The sequence below is a fragment of the Staurois parvus genome, unplaced genomic scaffold (genome assembly GCF_062004578.1).
Source record: "Staurois parvus isolate SC_StPar_1 unplaced genomic scaffold, SC_StPar_1.0 ptg000371l, whole genome shotgun sequence".
NCBI lineage: Eukaryota > Metazoa > Chordata > Amphibia > Anura > Ranidae > Staurois > Staurois parvus.
In genome coordinates this window covers 4,344,925-4,369,869 of record NW_028318167.1, presented here as the reverse complement: position 1 = coordinate 4,369,869, position 24,945 = coordinate 4,344,925, and the positions used below count along the sequence as shown (strand labels likewise).

At 43.3% G+C, this 24,945-nt stretch overlaps 1 protein-coding gene across 2 annotated transcripts in view; it reads right to left on the bottom strand.

Moving 5' to 3' along the window:
• Positions 1 to 2,177: 2,177 nt before the first annotated feature.
• The window catches only part of YTHDF3 (YTH N6-methyladenosine RNA binding protein F3), a 45,611-nt gene continuing 22,843 nt past the window's right edge, over positions 2,178 to 24,945 (bottom strand). For both annotated transcript variants that reach the window (XM_089685326.1, XM_089685324.1), the window contains exons 3-5: positions 20,932 to 21,017; positions 15,081 to 16,661; positions 2,178 to 3,440 (exon numbers count right to left, since the gene is read on the bottom strand). In XM_089685326.1, the coding sequence (XP_089541452.1) occupies positions 3,417 to 3,440; positions 15,081 to 16,661; positions 20,932 to 20,997 (1,671 nt within the window). In that variant the 5' untranslated portion in view covers positions 20,998 to 21,017 and the 3' untranslated portion in view covers positions 2,178 to 3,416. The remainder of the gene's footprint in view (positions 3,441 to 15,080; positions 16,662 to 20,931; positions 21,018 to 24,945) is intronic.

Below are 24,945 nucleotides of genomic sequence, written 5' to 3'. Positions count from 1 at the left end.
TCACATCACACTCCTAAGGGCTCGTTCACACTTGGCTGTTTTACCAACGCTTGCCAAACGCCCCTATAGCGTTTGGCAAGCGTTGGTCCGGCATTTGTGGAGCGTTTTTTAATGCTCGGCAAACGCTCCGCAAACGCCGCATGCGTGGTTTAGTGGCGGTTGCTAGGCGTTTGCCGAGCGTTAATAACGCCCCACAAACGCCTATAATACGGTTTGAGTGGTGTTACCTCTCCGCAAACGCCCCGCAACCGCGTCGCAACCGCACCACAAACGCCGGCCGGGCGTTTGCGGAGCGGCACCATAGACGAGAATAGGAGGCTTCAAAGCCTCCTGACTCGACCAGAGGCGTCTGTTTTGCCGCGAAGCAACGCGACGCGACGCAAACACTCCCGTTAGAACAGCACCATGTGCTGTAATGTGCAGAATTGGCAGAGGCGTTTGGGAAGCAGTAAAAACGCTTCCCAAACGCCTCTCTGCCGCCTGCACACAAGGCTAGTGTGAACGTAGCCTAATGGTCATCGGAGCAGCTGTGGGACTAGTCTTGTTATTTACCCTACATTGGTTGTAGAATACAGTGCCTAGTGGTTTGTCTATTTTGCTTTTGGAAAACTATGAGCAAACTCAGAGTGACAACTAGGACCGGGGAACAAAGCACAAAAATAAAAAAACGCACTGAACTGGCGCTCCAGATAACTGTTGTATAAGCACACTGTGCAGTCAGCTGTGTGGGACAGGCTTGTGTGCTGATAAAGTCAGAGCCCACGAATCCACATAAATCAGAGTTCAAAAGCTTTGTTTATTTAAGGATAAGTTCACCTTTTGGACAAAAATAATAAATGCACATTTTTTTTGCAGGTAAAAAAATGTGCATTTATTATTTTTGTCCAAAGGATCCTGTAAAGCATTGCATCAGTGATCAGTATATCGCTGATGCCATGCGGGTCTCCCACAGACCTGTCAGAATATCTGCTTGCCGTACGGGATGTAAGAGCTGATATCCTGACAATAAGCTTCAATTAACTACCACGGCACCTCCACAGCGCTATGGGAAAATGCTACATGTTCCACCCTAAAAACAGGTGGAACATGTAACATGTTCCCAGAGGTGAACTTATCCTTTAAATTAGTGGTCTCTAAACTGTGACCCAGGGGCCAGATGCGGCCTTTTGCTTGCTTTTATCCAGCCTTTGGGGCACTGTTTCATCCACTAACACCAACAATGAGGCATAATTCCCCCCCACTGACGAAAATGAAGGGGCACAATTTCTCCCAATGACAAGGCACAGTACCTCCAAATGACATCAATGATGGGGCACAATTTCTCCCAATGACACCAATGTTGGGGCATTGTTTTTTTTCCAACTGATGTTGGTACCTTTTCTGCTCCCAATGGCCACAATCCAGCCCTCCTAAAGTTTGAAGGACAGTAAACTGGCCCTTTGTTTGTAAAGTTTGGAGACCCTTGCTTTAAATAAAGCATAAAATGACTCACATAGAGCAACACAGCATACCAATTGTTAGTCAAATCCAGTCTGAGCAAACGGATTGGGAAAATGTTTGTATCCCGAAACATGTTATCCTGGCATAGGCTCTAGGCATTCTCCCTGGTGTGTTCCAGCAGACCTTACGGCATGGCTAACTACTTCCGGGTTCTGATGACATCACTTCCGGAAACACGAGTTCTATCTTGCCATGGCAGACAGTCTGCTGTCACGGTTCCCATCTGCCTGTTCAGTCAGACTGGCACATCCCATCTGCCTTCAGCCTGGATTTGACCAACAATTGGTATGCTGTGTACCGCCATGTGAGACTTTTTTTATGCTTTAATAAATGTTTTTGAATCACGTGGATTCATGGGCTCTGAATTTATCAGCGCACAAGCCTGCCCCGCACAGCTGACTGCACAGAGTGTGTATACAACAATTATCCATTCAGTGTGTTTTATTTTTGTGACAGTGAGCTTTAGCCTGCTGACGGCTGAAAAAGAGTCACTGGAGTGCAGAACGAAGTGTACTCCTGTGACCTACAGGAGAAGTAGGGCAAAAAAAAAAAAAGCATTGGCCCAAATTCTTCATTAGGGCATTAGAAGCTGGGCTTCCTGCAACATATGGTAATGGGAGAAAACAGACTCACTCTGACATAGTTCAAAAATCCCTGCAGTCAGTCATAAGGCCTACTCCTGAGACATATTTTTTTTATTTATTTATTTATTTATTTAGACATGCTGTGTAAACAGTAACACACACATGGGATTTTCTCAAATTTAAATGCAAAACTGGAAATTCATTTAAGGACAGGTTGACTGTTAACATTTGCATGGTGTTTTAAATTTGCTTTTTTACCCTCCTGTATTTACTTTTTAAACATCATTTATGTGTTAGTACAGCAACTGTCTCCCTTTGTGACACATAAGGGATATGGGTAGCATCTCCACAGCCAAGGGAGTTTGGTACATTCAGAAAATATGGTTTGACATCTCAAGTACACTGCAGAGATTAGCGCCACTATGGCAGCCCCTGACTATGCAGAAAAAAGTTGTCCAGGGGCAGACATGAACAAAGTGTCATGCAACATTTCATTCAGGTCTCTGCGCTGGAAGAAGTCCTGTATATTGATAAACTGGGCTGGCAAAACCACCAATTTCATGTGAAGATCACTGTGTCTGAGAGCAGGTAAATAAAAACACATTCCAATTGACACAGAAGAATCCAAGCTTGTGAATATGAGTCCTATTCTAGATCAGACAATGTTAAAGACGCTTAAAATGTGCAATAAAGGGAGGTGGCCACAAAGCTGAATTTAGACATTCTTACACCAAAACAGCCGATACATAAATCTCTACTGAATCTGCAGTCTTAAAACTTGGTTTGCCATATCAATGCCACTAAAATAATCTTGATAGACAGCTAGAGTGTACTCCTGAATTAAATATGGCATGAATCAATTTCATTTCATTCTTTCAACAACTAAGAAAAAACGAAAAAAAGACATTAAAAAAAATAGAATAAAATAAATGAAGACATGTGAATCTCACATCAGTGACTACCCAATTTTCTAATAGTTGTTAGTATTGAACAAACCAAAACAAGGGAAGGATCCTTGCGATTATAACGAGTCTCCTGCGTCTTTGCTAGATTGCTTGATTACAAAAAGACAGCAGATACTGGTAAAAGCTTCAGGACAGAAAGTGCTTGACAAAGTTAAAGTTCTCAGGTGTGTTTGGTGAGATACAACGGCAGATGCACTGATGAAAACAATTATGCGAGAGAAAAAAAAAAGTCAAATTCATGTTAAAGTGTTCAAAGATGATGCCTTAAGCAGAAATAAAAAGCATTAATTATGTTTTCTTCAACAAAGTAGGCGAATTCCAGAGTCTGCATCATTAGTGTTGTTTTTAGAAGATTTACTCCACAGAATTATTGTTTGTTTCGATTTCTCTCCTGGAAAAAGAAAAAAAAAAAAACTTAGATTATGCCAAAATCCTCCACAAGACATGATCTAGAGATGTTCATGCACACAAAAATGACTGCTTCGATAAGTACTTCTTTATAACAGGTTTGTATGATCTCTTAACCATTCTCGTATTCTTGAAAGAAAATGTTGAGAAAATTAGGTTCTCTTTTGAAAATATCGTTTTGCTAAAAATTCATTTTATTCTTCTATGGAATCAATAACAAAAAAGATGTAAAAATAAAGCATTTTCTGACCAGTGTTCATATAAAAGTTTTATTGTAACTCAAAAGTACACATTTTTATTTAGTCTGTCTAATTTGTTTACACAAAAATGTATTTTTCTTGTACCAATGTATGGCAAATTTATATGCAAATAAAAAAATTTACAATTTTGAGCATTTTCTTGTTATGCAACACTGAAAAATGTAAGTACACCTTTTAAATTATTTTTTCCCGTTATATAGTTTAAAAAAAAAAAAACTTCAGCAGTTAATAAATACTAAAAGAGAACGTTCTCTCAGTCTCCAGTGTTGCATGACTGAAAAAATGTGATTCAAACCATCACAGCACTGAAATCTAAATTACATTTTTAAAGTACAAGTAAAGCCATGCCATTTTTAATTCTGAGTCATGAAATAATTAATCCCCCCCCCCCATCCAGGTTTATTTTTGCCCCATTTGGGGGGGGGTGGGGGAGGGGGTCTATCCTGTAGACACAAATAAATATATATTAAATATATGTAATCATAAAAAAAAATAAATAAAAGAGACCATTATAAAAAGGAACCACACCATTCATCAAATTATATTAATAGATAAAGAAGAACTACTAATTGAGCTCTAAGGCCTCGTGTACACAGACACTTACCAGCTCCACTATTGCATTTGGGGAGAGGTGCCGTACACACAAGCACCAGGGTTTTTACACCTCAACATACAAGAACTGCTATGTATGTGTGCAGGAGGACTTAATATGTTGCACCCACGTATCTAAAAATCAGCAAATGTTTACCTTGAGGTGAGTTTTTAAAAAAAAAAAAAAAATCACACAAGCTGGAAACTGATATTTCTGTACCTTTTATATATATATTTTTTTTTTTTAAAACAATGATTTTTCTGAAGCACATTACCTGTAACCTCATTTATGATTTTCCTATGGTAAACTATCAAAAAAGTGTATAATTTTGTAAAGGCACAGAAAAACGGGAGGGCTCTGTGTACACTGGCCACCTTAGGCATTCTCTGTTCACTCTACAAGAAGATATATACTGTACAGTAGGAGACTGGCCTAAATGTTACCTTTTTTTTCTGAGACTAAGCCATAGAATCCTTTATTTTTCACTTACCGCATTTTTCACTCCATAAGACGCACTTTTTCCCCCACAAAATGGGGGAAAATGTCTGTGCGTCTTATGGAGCAAATATGGAGCGGCCAGCCCGGTATTCCCGCCACTGTGTTAGAATATCGGGCTGGCCTGCTCCTTGGTCCTATCTGTTCCTCGGTCCAGCAGAGTCCTCACTGTCTTCTGTCCTTGGCGCCGGAATCTTTAATGTGGGCACCCGGCTGTGACAGCTTGCGGCTTCACAGCCGGGTGCCCACTGTGCATGTGCAAGAAGTGCTGCGCTTTGTGAATGGTCCGGCAGTTTGCTAGGACCTGTCACGTGTCTCAGAAGACGGGGATGGAGGACAACTCCGCGGACGTGGGAGGAGGTACTTGTCAAATTTGGGTACCTGCTCCCCACAGGTCCGCAGTTCTCTGGTCCTCTCCTGCACTATGTCCGCAGTCTCTGGTCCTCTCCTGTACTATGTCCGCAGTCTCTGGTCATCTCCTGTACTATGTCCGCAGTCTCTGGTCATCCCCTGTACTGTGTCCGCAGTCTCTGGTCATCCCCTGTACTGTGTCCGCAGTCTCTGGTCATCTCCTGTACTATGTCCGCAGTCTCTGGTCATCTCCTGTACTATGTCCGCAGTCTCTGGTCATCTCCTGTACTATGTCCGCAGTCTCTGGTCATCTCATGTACTGTGTCCGCAGTCTCTGGTTCTCTCCTGTACTGTGTCCGCAGTCTCTGGTCATCTCCTGTACTGTGTCCGCAGTCTCTGGTCATCTCCTGTACTGTGTCCGCAGTCTCTGGTCATCTCCTGTACTGTGTCCTCAGTCTCTGGTCATCTCCTGTACTGTTTCCTCAGTCTCTGGTCATCTCCTGTACCGTGTCCGCAGTCTCTGGTCATCTCCTGTACCGTGTCCGCAGTCTCTGGTCATCTCCTGTACCGTGTCCGCAGTCTCTGGTCATCTCCTGTCCTATGTCCGCAGTCTCTGGTCATCTCCTGTACTATGTCCGCAGTCTCTGGTCATCTCCTGTACTATGTCCGCAGTCTCTGGTCCTCTCCTGTACTATGTCCGCAGTCTCTGGTCATCTCCTGGGTTCTTTTTTTTTTATTTACTAAAAAGATAACGGAATAAATTTTGGCCAAGATTTATGATGAAATATTATTTATTTGCAAATTTTTATAAGAAAAACACTTTTCAAAATTTTTGGACTTTTTCATTTACATAGCAAAAAAAAAATAAAAATCCCAGTGGTGAATAAATACCACCAAAATAAAGCTTTATCTGTCTCAAAAAAAATGCTAAAAAATTCATATGGGTACAGTGTTGCATGACCACGCAATTGTCATTCAAAGTGTGATAGCACTGAAAGCTGAAAATTGGCCTGGGCAGGAAGGGGGTAAAAGTGTCCAGACTGGAAGTGGTTAATGATGCCACCTGCTGAGAAGAAATAAATGCTGGAAACGGGTATTTAGGAGCAGTCTTTTCTGTCGGCAAATCGCTTTCAAAAATGCAAAAAATAAATTTTTTTCTTCTACTTCTAGAAGCTGATGCTTCAAAAAATGCTTCTGGACTAAAATAGTTTGCATGGACACATAAGATAACACTATTAGTATCTAGAGGCAGAAAAAAAAAGCTCAAAACAGCTGCTAGGAGCTTATTTTTATGCTAGTGTGCACGGAGCGTTAAGTAAATTCCCCTTCTTGTTGGACTTAGAACTTTGTCATTTCTTTTCTTTTTTTTTTTTTTTTTTTTTAACAATACTGGGGAGATTTCTTCTCGCTTCTTATGTTGCCAACAGTTTCACAGGGAAAGGAGTGAGAAGAAATCTCAGACAATGATAAATTATTCCTCACCAAGCTAAAGAAAAAAATATATATATTTTGAGTCGAGCTCTAAGACTTTCACACTCTATTCTAAAGAAAAAAAATAAAAACGTTTTAGCTAACGATCCACTTTTTAGGGGCTGGGTACTTCGATTTCCTCCCACACTTCAAAGACATGCTGGGAGGTTAACGGTCTGTCTAAATTGCTTCTAGAATGTGCATGTATGAATGTGAGTTAGGGACTTTAGATTGTAAGCTCCTGGACGGTTAGGGACTGATGTGAATGTACAACATATATGTAAAGCACTGCGTAAATTGACAGTGCTGTATAAGTAGCTGTAATAAATAAATCATAATTGTCATATAAAAGACTCGAATGATGGTGCACATGCATTACAAAAAGTATCTTTCTGGACTGATTATACAGCTTTTAGGTGATAACTTTACACTAGGCACAAGTTAAAGCTCAGAATATTGTTCTTTCTATGCATACCTTCAGAAATATAATACTGTAAGCAAAGGGGACACGTGGCAGGTTTGAACTTTTTTTCATTTTCAATTGCAGACCTGCATTGAATTTCATGCAAAAAAAAAGGTTTGCCAGCAGACAGACAATCAGCCCCAAAACATTCCCAGAAAAGCATGCACATTTAGACATGAAACCACTGAAAGGAGTGGAGTTCAGAGCCACCTGCTGGTGTATACTGTAAGCATTCTAATACAGAAAGATTGAGAAGCCTTGGCCTAGTCCTTATGGTGGGGAACCTCTTTACCGTGCTACAGGATTGCTTTACTCAGCTCAGAAAAAGCAAGGCCATGCTAAAGCAAAGACTATCAATCACCAACTGGATTTATAGCTATACACGAATTATGTCATTTAAAACATTTACACTTTGTAAAAGCTAAGAATGCCTGTGGCACATTTTTTATCTGTATATACACAATGACAATTCATAGCCAATTGGCTGAAATCAACACAAAGGAAGAGCTCTGTGTGCATAAAAATGTTTTCATTGTGCTTACCTAAGACTGAAGGGCTGAAGAGCCCCTGTAAAGTTCAAGTGTTACTAAACCCACAACAGTAAAATCAGTCAGTATATGCAGTAAAGTATGCTTGTTCTACCCACTGTGGAACCTAAGGGGTTAATCCTCTGCATTGTGTAAAAAAGATGTTTGATTTTGTCTTCTCTGATCCTCCCCTTCTTCCACGTTCCCTGTGACGGGAGTCACTTTGGGTGGGGGGCTCATGGAACCCAGCTCCCCATATCCCTCTTATGTGTAAATCACCCTGTGCCTGTTAGGGGTACAGGGTGATCTGTCCTAATATTTTGTGTGCTTTGTCTTAGACTGTGTAGACATGTTTAGGAGATAGGTGGGGTGGGGGGGTTGTTGATTGTTTAATGTTATGTGGCTGCATCCCATTGTTCTATTGTTTGTCCGGCTTGGGAGCAAACTATTATGGGATGTATGTGTTTATGTGTATTAGCTTAGTGGGGGGGGGGTCTCCAGCAGCCCTCCCCCCTGATGGGACTGTCTGCTGGTGTGAAGTTTGAATACCTGTGTGTCTCCTTACTAAATGTAGATTGCCCCGCCCTGTGTTATTATGCAGGGAGAGGGGATTGTCCTCTGAGTGTATATATCTTGTATCTGTGTTCACATAAACTAGTCTACCTCCTGGTTTACTTCAAGACTGGTGTCGTCTAGTCTTGTATGGTCGGCTGTGGTTGTCGGTGTTCGGACAGGGAAACAGTATTCTAACGGAAGTACTCAAGCGCAGTCTGGGTCGGTTCCGTTACATTCCCCATTTCATTTCTTGATAGGATACAGCCTCAGGGACACTGTGCACATGCTCAGTTTGGTGCATACTGCAAGTTTTTTCTTGGGAGAGTGTCTGAACAGCGCTGACTGGCCCTGTGCTGATCACATGCAGAGGGTCAGGGATTATGCAATCTCTCATCTCAGGGTAGTGAGAGAAGGAAAACTCCTCCTACAAGCTTTAATGTGTTACTAAACCCAGGACCCTGCATCCACTATATCTGGTCTCCCAAAGTACACAGAACATGGAAATGTAATTATTTTAGTAAATATAAACTGCTAAATAGCTTTTCTCATCAGAAGTTAGAGCATTCTTGTGACTTCTGTGACCAGCAGAGCAGGAGGATACAAATCCCCTGACCTGTCTGGACAGTGCTGATTGGCCCTGTGCTGATCACATGCACTCTCCCAAGAAAAAAAAAATATCTCTAGCAATACACACCAAACTGAGCATGTGCATGCCTGCGGTTCAGTCTGAAGATAAGTGGTGGTCGCTTGAAAAAGGGGAGGAACAGAGAAGAAAGGATCAAATAGCCTTTTTACACAATGCAGATATAATTAACCCCTTAGGTACCACAGTGAGTATAACAAGCGTGCGCTACTGCATATATAGACTGATTTTACTGTTGTGGGTTTAGTAACATCTTAACCAGTGCTCTGCTGGATACAGATAGAAGTCACAAAACTGCTCTAACTGCTGATGAGAAAAGGTATTTTTCAGTTTATATTTGCTTGGTTTAGTAACACTTTAAGAGTAAAAAGTAGTAGTTCCCAAACAGTGGCTTGGGAGACCATACGTGCTATTAGGGCTTGTTCACATGTTCGGATGTAGAAGGGGTAAAAATAATCTGTTAAGCTTTAGTTTCACCCCCCAACCCCAAAAAAAAGAAATATGCCATTGGTGCATAAAAATGATTCCAATGTCACATTTGGGGGGCATTACCAACATCAAATGCAACCGATTTAAGTGAACAGGTCTGCACCACAAATGTTCTGTGGTGCTGGCTTTGAACCCTCCCAGACACCTGCCAACTGCCCTCTAACATGATCCACAGTAGATTGTTTTTCGGAGGGGAGACAAGGACTGCTTCTAGTGTAAACAAGTCTTCAAACAAATGCACACAATCTGTCTAAACCGCAGTTCCTTCAAGACAGCTAACTATATACATGAGGACTGTTTTCCTGCCAGAAATGTGAGGGGAAAAAAAATACCACAAAATAAGCACAAGGGACACTACTTACCTTCACAGCAACGTGTCTATTGTGCTTCTGTCTTCCAGTTCAGTAGAAATCTTCTGTCTCCCGATACCCTTCCTCACCCCCATCACAATCTTCCAGTGTGGCAGGGTTAGTAGCACTGAGCAGCTGTCCACAAGCGCTCATGAAGAATGGCCAGCTATGTCAACCCTTTCCACCCAGCTCCATCATTCATAGAAGCTGTTACTACAGCTTCTGTGAATGAGAGAGAATCTATGAATGGAGGATGGGTAGATGACTAAAAGATTTGCTTCTTCCATTCAAAGATCCAATTTCATTTATGAAAGCTGGCTTATATGAATGAAGGAGAGTCTTCTCATCTCACACACAGAACAATGCAGAGTTGGTCATGAGCAGTGCTCAGCCATTCATAGGCAGCTTTCTATTCTTTAAATAAACGCATAGCTTCTGTTGATTGACTGAGGCAGATTGTGTGAGGCCATCAGCCAATCAGAGGAAGCTTTGTATTCATTCACAGAACACAAAGCTGCCTATGAATGGCTGAGCACTTCTCAGACTCTGCATTGTTCTTGATTCTGTATGTGAGACAGTCTTCTCGTCTCACAAGCAGAACTGTGTACTGTTTGTAGCTGAAGCTACATGCTGTGCATACACTGCTTAGAGACACTACTGAACTTAGTGAAGTAAATAGTTCGTTTGGATCAGCTGGGTCCAAACGAACTATTTAAAGTGAAAGGAAACATGGAAATCATCATTAAGAAAAAAATAATGTAATCTAGAAATTTATGGCAGCAACACGTCTCAAAAAAGTTTGGACAGTGCCATAGTTACCAAGGTGCAGCATCCCCTCTTCTTTTAAACACCACTGTGTAAATGTCTGGGAACTAAGGAGACCAGTTACTGGAGCATCGAGAGAGGAATGTTGTCCCATTCTAACCGTCCTGGATCTTCTTGATATGTTTCATTACAAGATGCGCCAAATATTTTCATTTGATGAAAGGTCTGGACTGCAGGCAGGCCAGTTAAGTACCCAGACTCTTCTACTACCATGCTGTTGTCATAGATGTAGTATGTGGTTTAGCATTATGCAAGGCCTTCCCTGAAAAAGATGTTGTCTGAATGGGAGCATATGCAAAACCTGGATATATCTTTCAGCATTGATGGTACCTTTCCAGACATGCATGCTGCCCTTGCACTCCCATATAATCACAGATGCGAACTGAGGGCTGACAACAAGCAGGAAGGTCTCTTTCCTCTTTAGTTCAGAGTATGCAGCACCCACGTCTGCCAAAAAAAAAAATTCACATTTCGATTTGTCTGACCACAGAATGGTTTTTATCTTTTTTTTTTCCCTTAAAATGGTACATTCCCAGTTTAAACAAACCTCTCTCAACCTTTTCAAAGCAGACGAACCCTTGAAATAACTTTCTGGTCTCAAGAAACCCTGTTAAAAAATACTAGATCTACAACTTGATACATCAGAGTGATGGTCAGTGGGAAGAATTACCCCCTTACAGATCGCTAAAAAGATCAGTGGTGTCAGTGGGAACTTATCTGAGAGGCTGAATTTGCTCAAGGAACCCCTAGCAACCTGTAGAGCAGCGGTTCTCAACCTGGGGGTCGCGACCCCTTTGGGGGTCGAACGACCATTTCACAGGGGTCGCCTAAGACCATCGGAAAACACATATTTCCGATGGTCTTAGGAACCGAGACACAGCTCCGGTCTCAGGCGATCTGTGGGCGGGATGATATGCTGCCCCTGTAACCTGGCCACACCTCCGGGATCACTCAACAGCTCCGCCTCCTCGCCGCTGATTGGCCACCGGAACGGTAGCTCAGGAGAGGCACACAGGCGGCCAATCACCGGCGAGAAGGTGGAGCTTGGAGAGGAGGAGCCGAGCGGCAGCGCACGGAGATCGAAGAAGATCGAGGGAGCTGCAGGAACGAGTGAAGAGAGAGGCCAGAGAAGGAAGACAGCTGACAGGTAAGTGCAAATTTTGCTGCTGCAGCCAGGTATGCAGGCTGTAGATGGGAGAGGGAGAGAGCGAGCCCAGGCTGGAGCAGGAGTCAGCAAGGTAAGTATCATTGGTGTCAGTGGAAGGGATAGTGCCCCATCATTTGTGTCACTAATACCAACGATGGGGCACTATTCTTCCCCCCACTGACACCAACGATGGGGCACTATTCCTCCCACCACTGACACCAATGATGGGGCACTATTCCTCCCACCACTGACACCAATGATGGGGCACTATTCCTCCCACTGATACCAACGATGGGGCACTATTCCTCCCACTGACACCAATGATGGGGCACTATTCCTCCCACTGACACCAATGATGGGGCACTATTCCTCCCACTGACACCAATGATGAGGCACTATTCCTCCCACTGACACCCACGATGGGGCACTATTCCTCCCACTGACACCCACGATGGGGCACTATTCCTCCCACTGACACCCACGATGGGGCACTATTCCTCCCACTGACACCCACGATGGGGCACTATTCCTCCCACTGACACCCACGATGGGGCACTATTCCTCCCACTGACACCCACGATGGGGCACTATTCCTCCCACTGACGCCAATGATTGGGCACTATTCCTCTCACTGACGCCAATGATTGGGCACTATTCCTCCCACTGATGCCAATGATTGTACACTATTCCTCCCACTGACGCCAATGATGGGGCACTATTCCTCCCACTGACGCCAATGATTGTACACTATTCCTCCCACTGACGCCAATGATGGGGCACTATTCCCCCCACTGACACCAATGATGGGGCACTATTCCTCCCACTGACACCAATGATGGGGCACTATTCCTCCCACTGACACCAATGATGAGGCACTATTCCCCCCACTGACACCAATGATGGGGCACTATTCCTCCCACTGACACCAATGATGGAGCACTATTCCTCCCACTGACACCAATGATGGAGCACTATTCCTCCCACTGACACCAATGATGGGGCACTATTCCTCCCACTGACACCAATGATGGGGCACTATTCCTTCCACTGACACCAATGATGGGGCACTATTCCTCCCACCGATACCAATGATGGGGCACTATTCCTCCCACCGATACCAATGATGGGGCACTATTCCTCCCACCGATACCAACGATGGGGCACTATTCATCCCACTGACATCAGTGATGGGGCACTATTCATCCCACTGACATCAGTGATGGGGCACTATTCATCCCACTGACATCAGTGATGGGGCACTAGTCCTCCCACTGCAAAATTACAGTTATGAAGCAGCAACGAAAATAATTTTATGGTTGGGGGTCACCACAACATGAGGAACTGTATTAAGGGGTCGCGGCATTAGAAAGGTTGAGAACCACTGCTGTAGAGGAACTCTTGGGTTCCATAGAACCCTGGTTTATACATCTGATAGGTTTTCTACATTTTACACAGCATTCCAACATTTCTGCTTGGGGGAATTGGGGTTGTATTATCTTCCCTGCATGGAGGGCATCATAGGAGGAAGATTTCTACTGAACAAAAGACAGAAGCGCAAAGGAAATCACACTGAAGGTAAAGTAGCTTCCCTTGTGTTTATTTTGTATTTTTTTTTCTGTAGGTAAAAATAGGCTTTAACCAACCTTCTAAATTACACAACTATGTCACGCTGCAGAACCAGGTGGGTGACACTTGTTCTCTGTTACAGCAGCAGTTTTTGTAGCATTATTTATCTGCCCCTTAGTATCAGTTGAATCATTATCCTGTGAGCAAGCAAATAAGAACATGTACAGCTGAAACAATAAATAACATTGTCACTTGCTTATCTAAGTAGTGTGTCACAGACATGTGAACCACAAGACTGCTGAACAGAATTACAAATCCTTTAGCAAGTAACAGTTTATATGTTTTTCAACCGTGTATTTAGCCATTAGACCGGTGGCTATATACTGCTGCTATGTTATGTACTATATACAAAACAAAAGACAAGCAAAGGTTAGGTAATAAACTGTTCATAGGGTGTTGGACATGTCTCCATGGTTGCAAAGTTTGAGATTCAGAAGGCAAAGAACCAACACTGACTGGTGCTTTTAGGCTAAATTCAGGTCAATGCATGAACAGACGCAAAAAAAATAAAATGATGCATTTTAACGCAATGCAATGCAGGTAAAATAGAACTGTAGTGTGAACAGGAGACATAAAAAGCAATTGTTTTTTTTGTGTGTGTCTATGCTTTGACCTGCATTTTACAAGTGTGCTAAAACACAGATTAACGCACATTAAAGAGGAGCTCCAGTCTCCACACTAAAAAATTAAAAGTCAGCAGCTACAAAATACTGTAGCTGCTGACTTATGATATAAGAACACTTACCTCTCCAGGGATCCAGCACTGTCCTCACCCAAGCGGATTCTTCAGGTTTCTGGTTCAGGATTCTGGTGCAGGCACCAGCAACTTAACTAAAGGTAAACAGGCAGTGAAGCCTTGTGGCTTCATAACCAGTTTCCCATTGCACATGCGCAAGCCACGCTGAGCTTTGTGGATGGTCATGCAGGCTTCTGAGACCTTTGATATGTCCCAGAAGGCTGAAGGGGAAGGAGGGGGGCTGAACTTCTGCCTTGATCGCAAAGGCAATCTGAATGGAAGTGGGAGTGGGTACCCGTCAAAACAAGGTACCTGCTCTCCCCCCCAAAAAGTGCCACATGTTAAAAAGGAGGGGGGAGATGCAGACAAGCAAAACTTCCCTTTTGGTTGAAGTTACACCTTAGGACGTGCATAAAATTGATGCAAATGTATATATCCATTTTCCCTGAATTTCAGCCTTAATCATTTTTCTTGCTTTAATAGTTGTAGTAGTAGATTTGTTTAGAAATGTCCCCTAGCAAAGTAATCAACTGCATTTGAGAACGTGGCAATTAAAGTGCACACATCTGAACTTCAATTTCTACTTCTGATGGCAATGAGATGTGTTAAAACTTTAAAACTTAGGCTGGCCATACATTATACAATTTTCTTGAGATTTTTGCTTTAGATTTACCAAAAACCATATAATAGTTCAAACCCAAACAACACTTTCAGTTGTATCCAATTAGGCAGGCCCTTGCCCTACATAGTTGAAGGTAAATCTAAAGGAAATTGGGCAGAAATTGGAAAGAAAATTGTATAGTATATGGCCAGCCTTAATTTTACAAATAGGAATCTAGGATGCTTATGCAATCAGAACTCTTCACTTTTATCTACGAATACCTTGGAAAACTATGTAGAATTTTTATTTAGACAATAAAAACATTTATGTAAAGATCAGTGACTTTCAATGATAAAATATGGGACATCTGCTAATGGCATTTATGATGAGAAAGGCCTGTCAAATAGCTCAATATGTGGTCTCAAAATATAATATATCTGGGAGCACATAGCCATATGACGTAGTCAAAAAGCCCAAACGGATATTCACTTACCCTACGCATGGCTTCCTCCTCTTCTTGACGCTTCTCATAATGTGCAAAGTCATCAAAGATAGAGGTTGTATGCTTGAAAGTTGCAATAATTTTAAGAACTTGCTTGGCTTTTTCTAGGGGTACCTCTTGAGTGTCCCTTGAGTTGGTAACAGGCTTATTATCGTTGTTTTCCAAACGAATGTGTCGCAGTTGGTTATTGGGAACGTCTTTCACAAAGACCCATTTGACTTCAAACTTTCCCTTCCATTTGTCTTGGGACCAAACTCCAGCATACGCATTGTAGTCCACTACAGACTTCATTTCTGCAACTCCACAAAAATGTCCACTTCCATTTACACTGAAGAGTAAATAAAGTGGGCCTTTCCCATTCAAAGATCGATAAGCAGCATCCAAACGCTTATTGCCATGTTCAGTACTGCACCAAATTGAGTACTTGATAGAACGGTGAATGTCATCCTCAGAGTAGCTTTTGATTATAAACACTCGACCGTTTTTCAGACTCCAATCAAAGTCTTTGGGATTATAGTTGTTTATGGCCTTCAGTTTCTCCAGTACAGGGTGAACCTCAACACCAGAAGGTGAGGAGCTAATAGGCACAACACCTAAGCTAAAGTTCTCATTCCCAGAGCAATTGTTCTGATTGAAGCCCACTCCCCTGTTCCTAGGTGCCACCCAGCGGTTTTGAAGCTGCTGCTGCACCTGATGTGTTGGGGCCTGCTGCTGAGGTCCTTGTTGCTGCTGTGGTTGTTGCTGTAGCTGCTGTTGAGGCAGTTGGTTTTGCACCATTGGTAAAGGTTGAGTTAATGGCTGAGGCTGTTGAATTACAGGCTGAGGAGGCAGAATTGGTTGAGCGAGTGGGGCCTTTACAACAGCCCCCTTATCATCCCAAGTTCCAATATTAATGTTGTGTTTTATAGGTGGGGGAGGAACTGCAGTACTACCAACACCCACATTGCCCTTGGGTTTTAGTTTAGGCTGAGGTTTTGCTGGTTTTCGAGCAATGGCAGCCCATGAGGTTGGCTTAGGTGCTGAACTGCTAACTTGGGGCACACTGTTTGCAGCTATACTAGTCATTCCTGCACTAGTCAAAGCTGACCCAACAGTTTTTGTTACAGCAGCTGTCATATCACCACCAATTTTCAGTCCGGTCATTCCTTGCTCAATGCTGTTAATGCCCGGCACTTTACTCAGAGTATCACTGCCAAAACCAGCTTGTCCATCAGCGATGGCTCTACCAAGGGAACTAGGAGGATATCCATAGCTGCTGCTATATGCAGAACTTTGTGTTGATTGTCCCTGAGATCCACTTGTCCCCCATGTGGAGAAATCTGCATTCCCAGGAAAAAAATTAAACCCATGCTGGCTTAGGAAAGGAGGAGTGTTCCCCAAAGCTCCAGGCTGACTAAACACTCCATCCGGTATGTAGTGGTGTTCTCCATTGCTCATCTGTCCATACAAGTACGGCATTGGTGGGTCTCCAGCAGTTGACCATGCTGCCTCTCCAAGGGAATAAGGAAATCCAATGGATGGAGCATAATAACTAGGCATGTAAGGGTCTGACATTGGTGGATAGCTATTACTCTGCAAAAGAAAAGAAAGGTAGGTTTCAGTTCATTGGACAATACTAGGGCATGTGAGCAAAACAGCAAACAAGCATCAAAACCTTTTAAAAATTACTTGAAAGGGTTGAGACAGTTTTCATCACATAAAAACATTTTTAAAAAAATAAAGTTTTAAAACAAATCATGCCTTGTTTAGCAGGATGTCCTTAATAAGCATGGAGTGATGTGATCGCCATTAGAGAGAATTAAGAAGGGCCTAGAAACTAAACACTGATTGCCAATCGAATCCTAATCATACCAGTTTCAGTTTTTGATTCTGAAACAAAAAGTACCATATTCTTTAAAGTGTTACTAAACCCACAACAGTAAAATCAGTCTGTATATGCAGTAAAGCATGCTTGTTATAATCACTGTGGAACCTAAGGGGTTAATCCGCTACATTGTGTAAAAAGGCTGTTTGATCCCTTCTTCTCTGTTCCTCCCTTTTTTCAAGCAACCACCACTTATCTCCAGACTGAACTGTAGGCATGCACATGCTCAGTTTGTGTATATTGCTAGAAAGGTTTTTTGTTTTGGGAGAGTGCATGTGATCAGCACAGGGCCAATCAACACTGTCCAGACAGAGGTCAGGGGTTTTCCATCCTCCTAGAGCAGAAAGAAAACTCCTCCTACAAGCTTTAGCTAGTGCTGGTCACAGATAGAAGTCACAAGACTGCTCTAACTGCTGAGAAAAGTTATTTAGCAGTTTATATTTACTAAAATAATTGCATTTCCATGTTCTGTGTACTGTGGGAGACCAGATATAGTGAATGCAGGGTCCTAGGTTTAGTAACACTTTAAGCCTCTAGAAGACCATGCATTTGTATCTTCCCAACTTGAGCAAAAGCTTGGGCATTGGAAGGGCCAAGTTTGATTTGTATACAAAGAGCTGCCGTTATCTCCAAACCTACTCAGAAAAAATGGTTTTCACCAAATGTAACCTATGCATTTTTTTAATCACATGTTCAGTCTAAATTTTCCAAGTCTGTAACAGGTTTAGAGAGAGAGGGGGGAAAGGGAAGGGAAGGAGAAGGGAAGGGAAGGAAGGAAGGAGAGAGAGAGAGGAGGGGGAGAGAGAGGGAGGGAGGGAGGGAGGAGAGGGAGGGAGGAGAGGGAGGGAGGGAGGGAGGAAGGGAGGGAGGAGAGGGAGGGAGGGAGGGAGGAAGGAAGGAAGGAGAGAGAGAGGGGGGGAGGAAGGAGAGAGAGGGAGGGGGGGGGGAAGGAGAGGGGGGGAGGAGAGGGGGGGGGGAAGGAGAGGGAGGGGGGAGAGAGAGGGAGGGAGGAGAGAGGGGGGAGATAGGGAGGGAGGGAGGGAGGGAGGGAGGAGAGAGAGAGAGAGAGGGAGGGAGAGGGAGAGAGGGAGGGAGGGAGGAGAGAGAGGGGGGGGAGGAAGGAGAGGGAGGAAGGAAGGAAGGAGAGGGAGGAAGGAAGGAAAGAGAGAGAGGAAGGAAGGAAGGAAGGAGAGAGAGGAAGGAAGGAAGGAAGGAGAGAGAGGAAGGAAGGAAGGAAGGAGAGAGAGGAAGGAAGGAAGGAGAGAGAGGAAGGAAGGAGAGAGAGGAAGGAAGGAGAGAGAGGAAGGAAGGAGAGAGAGGAAGGAAGGAGAGAGAGGAAGGAAGGAAGGAAGGAAGGAGAGAGAGGAAGGAAGGAAGGAGAGAGAGGAAGGAAGGAAGGAAGGAGAGAGAGGAAGGAAGGAAGGAAGGAGAGAGAGGAAGGAAGGAGAGAGAGGAAGGAAGGAAGGAGAGAGAGGGAGGAAGGAAGGAAGGAGAGGAAGGAAGGAAGGAAGGAAGGAGAGAGAGGGAGGAAGGAAGGAAGGAGAGAGAGGGAGGAAGGAAGGAAGGAGAGAGAGGGAGGAAGGAAGGAGAGAGAGGGAGGAAGGAAGGAGAGAGAGGGAGGAAGGAAGGAGAGAGAGGGAGGAAGGAAGGAAGGACAGAGAGGGAGGAAGGAAGGAAGGACAGAGAGGAAGGAAGGAAGGAAGGACAGAGAGGAAGGAAGGAAGGAGAGAGAGGAAGGAAGGAGAGGGAGGAAGGAAGTAGAGAGAGGGAGGGAGGAAGTAGAGGGAGGGAGGAAGTAGAGGGAGGGAGGGAGGAAGGAAGGAGAGGGAGGGAGGAAGGAAGGAGAGGGAGGGAGGAAGGAAGGAGAGGGAGGGAGGAAGGAAGGAAGGAGAGAGAGGGAGGAAGGAAGGAGAGAGAGGGAGGAAGGAAGTAGAGAGAGGAAGGAAGGAAGGAGAGGGAGGGAGGAAGGAAGGAGAGGGAGGGAGGAAGGAAGGAGAGGGAGGGAGGGAGGAAGGAAGGAGAGGGAGGGAGGAAGGAAGGAGAGGGAGGGAGGGAGGAAGGAAGGAGAGAGAGGGAGGAAGGAAGGAAGGAGAGAGAGGGAGGAAGGAAGGAGAGAGAGGAAGGAAGGAGAGAGAGGAAGGAAGGAGAGAGAGAGGAAGAAAGGAGAGAGAGAGAGGAAGGAAGGAGAGAGAGGGAGGAAGGAAGGAGAGAGGGAGGAAGGAAGGAGAGAGGGAGGAAGGAAGGAGAGAGAGAGGAAGGAGAGAGAGAGGAAGGAAGGAGAGAGAGAGGAAGGAAGGAGAGAGAGAGGAAGAAAGGAGAGAGAGAGAGGAAGGAAGGAAGGAGAGAGAGAGGAAGGAAGGAGAGAGAGGAAGGAAGGAGAGAGAGAAAGGAAGGAGAGAGAGGAAGGAAGGAGAGAGAGGAAGGAAGGAGAGAGAGAGGGAGGAAGGAAGGAGAGAGAGGGAGGAAGGAAGGAGAGAGAGGGAGTGAGAGATGGGAAAGAGATCTACTCTCTTACTTACAGACAGACACATTTGTTATTTAAAGCAGAACTGAGGTTCTCCTGTAACAAAGGGCAAGCAGGCAGGCTTTTATTGCAGGTACTGGGATTTTCTGTAAGAAAATCCCAGTACCTAGCTGCTCGCTGTCTTCTCTGGCGCTGTGAACATAGCTGTGAATGTGCAGTCTGAGTGCCAGAATGACGGCTTTCTGCGTATGAGCAGGAGAGACGTCATTCCACCATGACCAATGAAGATGGCCGAAAACCAACACAGAGAAGATGCTTATGAGGGACTGTTGGAAAGGCAAGTTAAGTTCCGCTTTAACATTTACTTTCAGCGACAGTCACTTTATCTTTCCTCAACTACTAAATGAATCACTAACTTGGAGCAAGAGTGCGCATCTCAAGCATCCAGAGACCATATCAGTTACAAAGCAGTACAGACAGGACAAAAGAAAAAGCCAGCTTTCACATGGTCATGCTAACAGATTCTAGATATTCTATATTTGCTAAAAAAAAGTCCTGCACATCAGTGAAGTTCCCCCCACTCCTGGCTGGGATTGAAATGGCTTCCAGTTGTTAAGGAAGATCCTATATGTATGACATCCCTACACAGTCTCAGGCTCCAGCACTGTGTGATTAAGGACAGGGCCTTATTTAAACATAAGCGGGATCACATTTGACCAATTATGTTCTGCAGTGTTTTGGAGCCTCGCAGAACCCTTTATCAGGCTAGAGTAAGATGTGTGGAAGAAATATCTCAATTATATAATAGAACAGTAAGTTAGGTGTGCAACATATACTGTACATAGCTCTTATGGTTTTTCCAGCATGTCCCTTCGACAGAAGCCAGTCGTTAGAGCAGGTTTGGTTTTACACACTGCTGTACACCTGTACCATACAGTACACGTGCCAAAAGTTGAACGGTTCCTGACTATTTTCAGCCAGTGCGTATTGAGCTTTATACTCCCTTCCCTAATTCATCCAGAGTCGGGGCACTCTAATACAGGAGGTGTATTACTGGTCACATCATTAGGTGTTAAGGAGGAAAAAAAGAGTCAAACAGAGAAAACTAATGCAGCCACCACATGTAATGATTGGCAAGCTGCAATATATTCCATTTTTGGTTTTAGGTTTAATACGGTTTTAAAGAGTCGTGTCAGGAAAGGTAAGCATTTATTTCGGAAGTTATTCAAATATTTACAATTCTCACCTTCATAACAGGACAGCCAAGTGCTATGTAAACGCTAAGCCCTTTTGGAAAACAAACAGTCCAGTCCAGACTGCCAAAGGTAGTCCCAGAAATAAAGATGTACTACCCTAATAACTGGTTTGTCTCAGTACCTTTGATTTGAGGAATGGATTAAGACTTGATAAAAGCCCTGATTGCTCACCCTTAGACATTAATAAGCTGCAGGTGTAAGTCACTAACAGCAACAAATCTAAGGCGTTCAACTTCACAAGATGCAATTTTAACCAACCTGATTCGTCTGGCTAGTTAGATATGGCTCAAAGTCATCATCGTTTACTGCATCTTTCTGATGCATTGAACCGTTCTGCACTGCAACTGAAAAACAAAAAAAGTTAGAATCATAAAGTAGCACAGAGTGTTCATTTATACACATCTATAATTCAATAGGAGTACAGCATCACATTAACAAACATATTACCTCTTAGGAAAAACCTTTTAGCAGGATCATCAAACCTGACAGACAGTTTTTACCATATCTGAATTTGGGAATGTGCTAATGGACACCTTAGGAGACATACAAGCCAATTTAAACCAGCCACCATGCATGTTTGCAGTAAACATCTCTTTACACATTTTTTGGTCAGCCTATGAATTTTAACAAGTTTAGCCTGTAAATGTAAACTTAGCAAAACCTATAACCTTCACTGTACCTACATGAACTGCCTAATGGGAGAAAAAATAGTTATAGCATTATGCCACATTTAAAAGAGAACCAAAGGATTGAAAAAGAAAAAATATTATACTCACCTAGGTGGATGCTGAATCTGTTCCCTGCTGCTTCTAAGACCGAAAGCCAAGTGATCAAAGATCGTTGATCGCTCAGATTAAGTCTTTAGAGAGCAGAGATTGTCAGTCACCAGGTCTCTGCTCTGCCCCTCCAGCACTCACTGGGGCACTGGGCTGTGGAGATGGCAGCAGCAGCTGGCTCAGGCTCTCAACGGCTTGGTTAAAAAATGGTCACGAGTGCAGAACAAACTGCACTCCTGTAATCCATAGAAGTATAGCCAAAATAACTTTGGCTATACTTCTCCGTGCCAATAGCACAGGCATTTATTAATCACCGTTCTATTATTTAAATTACACCTTAGAGTCTAAAATGTAACTTCCACCTCTAACGACACGGACAGGACAAGATGTTTTAGGTTGCTAGAGATTAAATCAGTGTCAAGAAAACATGCTTGCATATTGCCTTTAAAATAGATTCCATTTACACCTTTATAGGTAGACCCCTTGTCTACCAAGGTGCGTTTATAAATATCCTGGTATAAAAAGGAAAGCAAGCCTAAAGAAGAAATAAAACTAATCCATCCACCACATGTAAGAATTTGCAAGCTGCAATATGTTTGCTTTTGGATTTAATACCACGTTAAATTGTGTGTGTGCGCCAGCTAAAGTTTTTTCCCTGAAAATAAAGACTTGGCAAAGAGTTGCAGAAATACGGGGCAACATAAAATATTGTATCTATTTATTCTGCAGCGTCTCTGAGTTCAGAAAATATATATTGTTCTGTGGATCTTAAATAGTTTTATAGACAAATTCACATTATTTAGCGTGTGAAAAACTGAAAAATTGCTCCAGAGGGTAATTGGTTAGAGCTGAAATCACAAAACTATTGCATTGGTCATTACTTAAACTGTTCAGTTCTGTTTCTATTAGGTGTCTATTGAGTAGAGCAGCAAACAGATTAAAAACACATCATGAAATAAATACTGGGTGATAATAAAAAGCTTAATGTTGATTTCACACAAAAAGGAACAAAACTCCCACTACCCAAACCTAAACCCTTCTGGCTAAGTTGAGTTTTAGCCTGGGTTCACACTGATGTGGTGCAGAATTCTCAGCGGTTTCTGTGCGAATTCCACAACCTCATCATAATCACACCCCGTTAATGCTAACCGCTGCATGTGTGTATGTTAACACCACCCTGAAATCTGTTTTCAAAACACGGTGCGATGTGTAGAATCAGATCGTATGGGAGTGAATACCCATGCGATCCAATTCTAATGCGGGGAAAAAAAAAGGGTCCTGCACCTATTTGGTGCGGATGCGGTGCGATATAAGCCATACAAAATGTATGACTCAAATTGCACCACACAGAATTCGCATGCAATTTACACAGGAATGTGGTGCAGTTCCTGTGCAAATCACGTGATACCACACTGCACAAGTGTGAATTGATTAGGCAATTGTTTGTTTTTTTTTATATTATTTAATAAAGCCGAACTCCTCCTTTTGTCTAGGGGGATTGGAAAACCGAGATATACCTACCTAATCCTCCCTGCCCAAGACTGGCCCCTGTGGCTCCTGCTTCTCCGCAGTCTAGCAGTCTTATGTCCAGCTCTGGATGCGAGCACAGTAGAACAGTCCACTCTTGGATTGTGGGGGAACGCTATTTTCCGGTGGGGTGGTTGATCGGGGGAGTATACAGCATTCTCTCCCCAGGACAAAACAAGCAGGTAAACCATGTGGTGCAGAAGTGTTTGGTCAGTTTGGTTGAATACCTGTGTCTCCTGCTGCATGCAGTGGTTCCTTCCTCCGGCAGCATGTCCTGTAGTGACTTAACAGTTGACAAGAGAAAAGGCAGCAGGCAGTGGGACAGCAGGTATTCCACACACTTGAAAAGCCACTGCTTTCTGCACCCTGCCCACCCAAAAAGTAGATGCATTTCCTTTTTTTTTAATCAGGTACACTTTTGAATACACAGGGTCCCTTACAAATGTTAACATTTCTAGTTACAAAGTGCATTCACAGCTTTTAATGAGTCAGAAAACATAGCATGGCATTTTGCAAATGAAGAACCACTGTGTAGCATTACTAAACAGGAAGCAGAGCCTGTCTACCTGCAGCAAATATGGCTGCCTTCATGTGTAAATACAATTGTAAACTTTGCAGATGTTTTCAAAGAGACATGTTTCTTTACATATCCATATCTAACACGGAAGAATATACATTCCGTTTAGCCTGGGTTCACATACGCGAAGCTTGGTATATCGCATGTGATTCCCACAGGAACCACACCGCGTTGCTGTGTAAATCACATGTGATTTGTGTGCGATTGGAGCCATACATTTTGTATGGCTCTATTCGCACCGCACCATAAAAGTGCAGGACCCTTTTTTTGGGTCTGCACTAAAATCGGATCGCATAGATCCGACTCTTTACATCGCACCATGTTTTGTGGACCGCTTTTGGGATGTTGTTAACATACACCCCCACAGAGGTTTGCATGAACGGGGTGCAATTCTGATGCAGTGTGAAATTCACACTAAAAACGCTGCCAATTCCGCCCCACATCAGTGTGAACCAGGGCTAAAGCAAAACTGGGGAAGGGGGGGAAGCTACTTGTAACTACTTTACATAAGTGTTCTTAGAAACATGTTGGTCGCTGAAGCAGTTTTGGCATACAGAACCATGGCTTACACCACCAACATTTTTACTGAGTAAATATTGTTTACTATTGCAACACCAGAGGAGAACTTGAATCAGCTAGACAATGTGAAAAAAGCTTGCAGCTGGGAACACTCCTGGACAAAGAAAACAATTTCCCCATCGCTGCAATGCAAGAACACAAAGTATCTGGGAGATGCTGAACAATTTAATGTAGAAATGTCCATTAGAAAGTCTAAGATAATCAGTATTTCTCTCGTCAGGAAAGCAACATAAAAAAGGTGATAAGCAGGATAATCACCCATTCCTGCTATGCAGTACAAGAGACCAATACAAACAGTATTAATCACTTGCCGAACACCAACAGCACATCTACAGCTGGTGGGTGGCTCACTCAGCTTACCCTGGGGTGGGCTTTGCAAGGACACAGCGGATTGTGATGCTCGGTATGGGCCCGTTGTGAGTGGCCCAGATACTACATGATTTCTGTGCAATCACATGTCACATAGTAAATAATAGTCATGAATGGAATCTATTCATGACATCATTGTTTACTACTGTGTGTGATCTGTGATTGGTCACTAGTGATCGCACGGTATCTAGGCCAATCACAGCATCCTGTACCATGTGATAGGTATGGGCCGATTACAGTAGTAAACAATGAGTGAAGAATGAAAGCCATTAATGACAGTTCAAACGATTGCTGTTACAGCAGCAGTGTTAAAAAAAAATATATTTTTGATGACCGTATGAAGAAGAAAAAAAATTGTATTTTACACACATGCGGTTCAAGTCAAACCAGGAATTTTAAAAGGTATAAAAAAAGAGATGCAACCACGGCTGAACCACATGCAGT